The following is a 7,761-nucleotide window of genomic DNA, read 5'->3' as shown; positions in this document are numbered from 1 at the left end:
AATCATTTCTGATATTAACATATTGCTAAGCTAATGACACAAAGTCTAATAAGCCAAAAAATACATAGCATACATAAATATTGGGTAAAATAGTATATGTTATATACATTTCAGTATTGAATGAAATATATTTATAATGTTTCAACACTAGCATATTGCTAAGCTAATCACACAACACTATAAAGCAAATGCATAGCATACATAAATATTGGGTGAACTAGTCTATTTTAAACAAACAAATTTTTAAACATTTCAGTATTTAATGAAATATATTTATAACCAATATTCTGATGTTAGTATGTTGCCAATCTAACAGTGCAATACTCTAATTAGCAAAAACTACATAACATACGCAAGTATATTTTAATAAGCAATTAAAATAAAATTATAGTATAATGAAAATATTTTTTATACTTTTTTTGTACTGAATGTAATACATTCAAAACAACACCATTTAAACATTTTTTTTTTCAATAAGTAATGCATTATGGTTGGTTATGAAGGATATATGCGATATTGTCTATAAATCTGGCTGAAAGGAGGAGTCTGTGAGGTACCAGTGTTGGAAGCATGTTTTAAAATGTTGCTTTCAGACAGTTCACTAGGTTTTGGAACAGGGCAACTGACTCTAATAACCGACCTTCTGTAAAAATTGTTTATAGACAGTATGCGTGTGTGAGTGTAACATATATTTGTTCTAGCATTTGATCTGTACTCTCGAGCCGCACTTTGGCTATGAGATGGTGATTTTAGGGAAACACACAGAGACTGGATTTCTAGCGGCCTCTACCTCCCTCCTGTCATTATGTCCCTCCCTCTCACAGGGTGCTAAAACAGTGACATTTGAGGGTGTGCGAATCAGAGAAAGCAAAAGAAAGCAAGAGAGAGAGAGAGAAGTGAGACAGTGGGTCGATACTTGACCATGTCTGTGACCCAGCAGCCTGCCTGCTTCATAATGGGCGCAGCAACAGATGGCCATGCACGCACACACAGACACACCCGCATACACACACAGAGCAGCTGTCTCTCTGCCTCCCACTTCTTTACCCTTTCAGGAGGCCCCAGTGTCCAAACCACCATGATAGGGACAGCTGTGTGTGTGAAATAGAGAATAAGAGGGTTGAGAATTGACAACTCTCTCTCTCATTCACTTTCTTTTCTCTCTTCTATTACACCTTCCATTCTTCAGAAACTTTCATAGTCACTATCCTCACATCTGTAATGTTTTGAGTGACTTTATCTTATTTGAATGAGCACATGTTGGGAGTTAAAGCATGGAGATGTAATGGAATATGCTGCAAGGGTGTGTGTGTGTGTGTGAGAGAGAGAGTGAGTGGGTGTAGATAAACTTACCATCTCTCCTCCTCAACTTGAATGCCGATGGACTGAAACTTGCAGTGCACTTCTGATTGATTGGTTTCCTCAGGACCATCCACCTAAACACAGACACACACACATTCAGTATGGATTCTGTGTGTCAGAAGTAAATTTTGAATTATTGTTGTCAGATTTGTTGCTGCAAATTTGTTTGTCTTGGCCTATCTAATTTGTTTGTAAATATGTAGTGAATATTTTAGTAATAAATGATGTATATATAAAATGTGCAAATTGTACACTACGTTGATGCATACTTAATAATCAAGAGAATATACTGCAGATAATGTTAGGGGCTGTGCCCCTAAAAACCTAGTATGCTACCTAGTAAAACCTAGTATGCTATCTAGACAGCATCACAGTGTATATTATATAGATGTTTTATAGTTGTTGTTAATGGCTGTGTCTCAAAACTCAATGTGCTGACTGCTTAGAAACATTTCTGGGCATCATAGCATGTAATGTATTGAAGCACACTCAAAAATCAGAGAACGTACTACAGATAAAGACTGTGTCCTAAAACCTATGCTGTCTACCTAGATAACATATTTGGGCATCATAGTGCATACTACATATATGCCTGCTTAATAATCAGAGAATATACTGTTGATAATGGCTGTGTCTCAAAACTTACATGCATTTTTGGACATAGTGTACACTATCTTAGAGCATACTCGATAATCACAGTAGGCCTATATACTATAAAAAATGTCCTGCTGAATTTGGAATAGCATTCTGGCATTCTAATCTTACTATTTTTGCAATATATTTCTATGGCAGAAATGGTAAGAGTAGTATACTAGTATGTTGTTCTGAAGGTTTTGAGACAGTCTATTTTTCCACATATATGAGTAGATGAATGTCTGTTGTTTACTTCTTTTCTTGTAAATTGACTGAAGTGAAGTTCACATATAATTCTCTGTTTCTTGTTTTCATTGTAAGTTTGGTATTGCTTATACAATCTGTAACCCTATAGGCAACACTGATGTGCATGTGTGAGTGTGTGTGGCCAACCTGTATCCCTATGGACAGACACTTCCTCAGGGCATCTCTCTTAGCTTCCTGTGAGATGTGTGTTACGCTAGTGGTGGCGGTGGCTGTAGTGATGGTGATGGTGCTGTTGGTCACATGCTGGCTGGCTGGGCCGTGGACTTGAGCGTTCGCTGCCTCGATGGCTGCTGTCAGGGCCTTCATGCTATCGATGCTCTCTGTGGAGTTGCTAAGGCCCGACTGGACCGCTGCTAAGGCCCGGTTAGCAGGACCAGCACCTGTGAGCTCATTGTAGGCATCTTGTGCTGATTCTGTGCTGCTCTGGGCTGTTATAGAGATGTATGGTCTGGTGGGTGTTGACCTGGGCGGGACTGGGGGCGGAGTTTTCTTGTAGGTGGTTATACATGATGATACTGTGGAGTAGGAGTAAGTGAAAGTTTGCACAATTAATTAGCATATTTATCAACTGACAAATTAATGGAAAAATAATATTAATATTCAAAAGAGAAACACAGTATACAGTAGATTTAACAGGTTAGAACAGAGTTGAGAAAAATACAGTAGAGTACATTGGACTTGAGTGGTTGCAAAAGTTGCATAGAGCAGAAAAGAGTAGAACAATGTTGAGTAGAAGAGAATATGGTATAGTTGAGTACAGCAGAATTTCACAGAGTAGAACAGAATAGAATAAAGTTGAGAAGAGAAGAATAAAGTAAATTAAATAAAACAAATTTATGGAGTTTAGTAGAGTAGAAAATGGTACAAATAAAGCAGAATAATTTAAAGCTGGCATATAATAGTATAGAGTTAGAGACAGAACATAATTCAATAACGCAAAACAGAATATAGTTAAGTAAAATACAGTAGAATAATGCTGAGTAGAGATGAAAGTACTAGAATATTATATAACACAGTAGAACAGAATAAAGTAGAGTTCAGTAGAGCAAAATAGAGTGGATATAATATAAAACGTAATAATAAAAGAATTGAATAGAGTAGAATTCAGTGAACAAAAAGATATTATTGTCTATTATCTAATTAATAAACATCTTAACAGTGTTTTAGGACCACATATAGTAGAATAGAATAAAGTCACCTAAAATGGAATTGAGTTGAATAGAAAATGGGAGAAACAGATTATGATAATATAGCCTACATTTCAGTAGAGTAGAACAGACTGGTATATAATAGCATAGAATCAGAGTATAACATAATTCAATAAAAAAGAACAGAATAAAGTTCAGTAAACAAGAATAGTTTACTAGAGACTAGAGTAAACTTAAACTGAATAGAAAAGGGTAGAAGAAAATATAAAAGTTGAGTACAGTAGACTGGAAAAGAATATGTTCGATTAGAGTAGAATAAAACAAATGGAGAAGAAACAGTTTGAATAAAGCAGAATAGAACAGAACAGAATATAAGTAACTAGAATATAATAGAATAGAGTTGCGTAGAGTAGAATAGTTAAGAAGTTTACTATAGAAACAAATAAAGAACAATATCATGGAATAGAATTGAGTTGAGTAGAAGCAAGTAGAGGAGTGTTAGGTAGGCACTGTTATGTCAGAGTATAGTAGAGCATGTTTAGAGTAGATTTCTGTGAAGTATTGCACAGTAAAACTACAACAGGAGTTTGGCATTACTGTCCCAAAATCATCCAGCTATTTCTTCTCTCTCTGTTCTTCCTGCCTGCGTTGCTTAGAATAGCACAGCTGCTGGAGAAGACTAAACACTGTGTATGTGTGCGTGCGTGTGTGCGTGCTCAGAGACTAAACAGTGGCAGTCCATTTTCTTACAGCTCCCTCATTTCCTGCTTTTGGCAGGAGCAGGTTAGTGCAAGCCCAGGCACACACACAAACACACACATTACTCCTGAATACATGAAGGGAACGGATTAGATCGGAAGATCTCTCTTTTGCTTTATGACATCTGAGCGTACGAGAGTGTGTGTGCCAAAGTGCGTCTGTTTTAGATTACAGCACTGTAAGAAGATCATGCGCTGTCTTTTAACAGCTCTCTCACACACAGAAGGGATGTGGAACAGGTTTGTGACTCCACTCCGTGCATCTGAATCTATGTAAACTGGGTCACGGTGCATGTGGAAAGTAGGCCAGGCTTTCTTTTTAAACTATTACGGCACCCGAGCCGGGCACTGTGTGTGCTTGTTCTCACCTGTGTGTATGAGCCTGTGTCATGTGTCAAGCGTGTATGTGTGTGTTCTCTGACCCACCCAGTCCTGCGGTTTATTTCTAAAGCCTTTCCTCTCTCTCTCACTCTCGCTGACAAACGGCAAACCACAGGTCAAATAGTCCAAACCATCCACCCACCTGGAGCCCTTTAAACTACAGTCAGATGTGATTTTTCCAAGCTGGAACAATTTTTAATCTTATCACACACTACTTTAAGAGCATCTCAGGGTCAAATATAAATGTTTTCCCCATATATGTTTAAATATAAATACAAAAAACAGTAAAAATAGTGTTGTGGCAAACTGTTGGTTGCTCTTGCTCTGCCCCTCGTAACTAGAGTGCATTAGCCAGAGTGCACTAGAATTCACCAGTGAGAGAACACCAATCAAGCTAATCTATTAATTAGAAGGGCAGAACAGACTCCAGGTAGAGTAGCAGTGGCTTGAACAAAGGAACGATTCCTTTTGTGCAGAGTTAAGCACAACAAACTGAAGAAGCAGCCGGTGAGCTTTAATATTTTGTTCTTTTTATACTTGGGTTGAATTGTGTTGTATCTGAATATTATTGGTTTTTGTATTAGTTTGGTGTGTGAGTTAGGTCTGGTTTTCTAATATGTGAAATATTATTAAAATTTAAAACAACTCAATTCCATTTTAATATATTTTAAAATGTAATTTATTCCTTTGATGGAAAAGCTGAATTTACTCGTCTTCAGTGTCACATGATCATTCAGAAATCATTCTAATATGCTGATTTGCTGGTCAAGAAAAATTTCTAATTATTATTGTTGAAAACAGTTGTGCTGCTTAATATTTTTCCAGAAAATGTAACTTTCATAAATTGAAAGTTTTTTTCAGCATTTGTCTGAAATAGAAATCTTTTGTAACATTATAAATGTCTTTACTTTCACTTTTGATCAATTTAATGTGTCCTTCCTGAATAAAAGTGTTAATTTCTTTCAGAAAAAAAAAACCATACTGACAACCATACCCAAACAGTATTGTGAATATAATTAATATAACAAAAAATGCACTTTTAGCTCCTACAGTAGATATATTTATTTAACCTTCTAATAAAAAACGTCTGCTAACAGAAACACACAGACGCCCCGTCCAAACAAAGGCATGCCAGTGAGGTCAACGGGTTGTCTGGACTCCACAAAGTGAAGAGGAAGTCAGTTGCCAGAGAGCTGTCAAAGTCTTTTTAGAGGCTGAAGCATCTCAAAAATAGTGTTTTTACAACATGGGCCACCGCAGTACGATATATTCTCTAACACCAGATGTGTAGGACGCATCCCAAATGACTTTATTTTCGCCTACACGCAAGCACACACAAAAAAGGCACGGAATAAAAACAAGTCATGCCATGCAAGCGGCATTACCGACTACCTCACAGTTTCCACGGATACACTTTGATGTTTGGATCATGGAAGTGTCACGCCTCCAAAACGGCACACACACGCTCTCAAGGCCATCGTGTTTATCCAACAGTTGGGAAGTGGAGTGTGATAGGCTACAGAATTCCTGAACTCCAGCAGGCAGAAACGGAGAAAGAAAAACTCCATGAAAAACTTCAAATCTGCCGCTCGTCTAACACAATCCAAATGCTACTGCAAACGAGCTAATTCTGAGGATTGTAGTTAACCTTTCCAAAGGTTTAGATCAAATCTGAGAGGGAGTGATGTGAAAAAAAAAAAAAAGCTTTTGAAAGAATTTTCACTCAGAAATTGCTAGTAAATTTCACAAGAAATTACAAAGAAATGGCAAGAAGCAACACACTGAATTGAATATGGTATTTGAAGAAGAAAGACTGAAATAATATTTCCTTTATAAAGTGTACTCCAATTATCTTTTACACCTTCACAAAATAATTTTTAAGTGTAGTTTTGAAGCAACTCAGCCTGTTGGTTGAACATTAATTGGCTGCGTTCTTGGCCGCTAAAGCATTTCTCATTTCAAAAGAGTGAAAGAATGAGCGAGAGGTTAAAGAGGAGGAGGAGAGGGACTCTGTGAATGACAAAACCCCTTTTGGCCCCCGGCCCACAAACTCCTCTTTGTGAAGGCGCTTCAAACGAGCGACTGACAGAGGAGAGTGAATGGTGAATCTCCTGGCTAAAAAACACACTACCCCCCGCCCGGGCCAGCGCTGTATCAAAGACGGCCCCTGCTCAACCCCCTCTCCACTCCTTCACTGCCCCCCTCTGTCAGCCATTCATCCCTTCTTTTCGGCCCCTGCCTGGAGAAACTCCTCTTTCGGCCTCATGCTTCATTAGGAGGGGAGATTGAACGCACCTCTGGGCATGTTGACGGCTGGAAGTGGAGGAAACCAATGGGAGTGTGTGAGTACTTGTGTGTTAGTAGTGACAAAAACGATAAAACTCATTCAAACAGGTTAGTTGGGCTCCCTCTATAGATGCCAAGGGAATAATCAGAAAAACACAAAGCGCTATAAAACCAGAGGAGGGGCAGCAAGAGTGTGTGTGTGTGTGTGTGTGTGTATAAGCAGGCCAGGGTGCAGAATGACAGTTCGGCCCAGCTGCCGTGTGTTTAGAAAGGGGCTGGTCACTGTCTTTCTCTCCATCCCTTGCTCTCTTTCCACAGCCAACTAGAGTCCTTTGTGATAGTGTAGCCGTGGAAACAGGGAGGAACATGAAATCCGTGGCCTTTCTATGAAAGTGTGTGCGTGTGTGTAGAAAAAAAAAAGAAATAAAAACAGACCACCAGGTCAGTCACTGTTGAACTAAAAAAAGTAAAACAAATGTTCAGCGTTTTTTAGAAAATGCAGATTGTCGCGGTTGTGACTGCTAACTGTAAACTCTGTGAGTGGATGTGTTTACTAACAGTGTGTGACCTACTTTCACTTCTCCTAAGTTCATACACCTGGCCAGTTTCCCTGCTGTCAATCAGTGACAATCACACCCATGCACGCTTACAAACAAACACGCGCATGCGCTAACACTCGGCCAACAGGTGACAAATGAAGTGACAATCACAGTGCAAAGGAGAAATAATTCTCAGACCAGACAGGTTATGGCAGTTCATTAAGGTAACTGTGAGATTATGAATGTGGTTTAGAAAGAAGAAAGAAAAGGGAAAAAAGAAAATTGAAAAAGAAAACAGAACAAAGTAACTGAGATTATGAATGTAAAAAAAAATATATATATATAAAGAAAAAGTCAAATCAAATAATTTCTGGAAAAAAAAAAGAA

General features: G+C 38.2%; 1 protein-coding gene across 6 annotated transcripts in view; it reads right to left on the bottom strand.

The window, feature by feature from the left end:
- Nucleotides 1-7,761, bottom strand: part of LOC107696491 (disks large-associated protein 1-like) — an 85,351-nt gene that overhangs the window by 7,082 nt on the left and 70,508 nt on the right. For all 6 annotated transcript variants that reach the window (XM_016496837.1, XM_016496839.1, XM_016496842.1 and 3 more), the window contains exons 6-7: nt 2,389-2,777; nt 1,354-1,436 (exon numbers count right to left, since the gene is read on the bottom strand). In XM_016496837.1, the coding sequence (XP_016352323.1) occupies nt 1,354-1,436; nt 2,389-2,777 (472 nt within the window). The remainder of the gene's footprint in view (nt 1-1,353; nt 1,437-2,388; nt 2,778-7,761) is intronic.

This window comes from Sinocyclocheilus anshuiensis, unplaced genomic scaffold (genome assembly GCF_001515605.1).
Source record: "Sinocyclocheilus anshuiensis isolate Anshui unplaced genomic scaffold, SAMN03320099.WGS_v1.1 scaffold931, whole genome shotgun sequence".
NCBI lineage: Eukaryota > Metazoa > Chordata > Actinopteri > Cypriniformes > Cyprinidae > Sinocyclocheilus > Sinocyclocheilus anshuiensis.
Note: the sequence above shows the minus strand (reverse complement) of the source record. Positions and strands in the feature narration are given on the sequence as shown.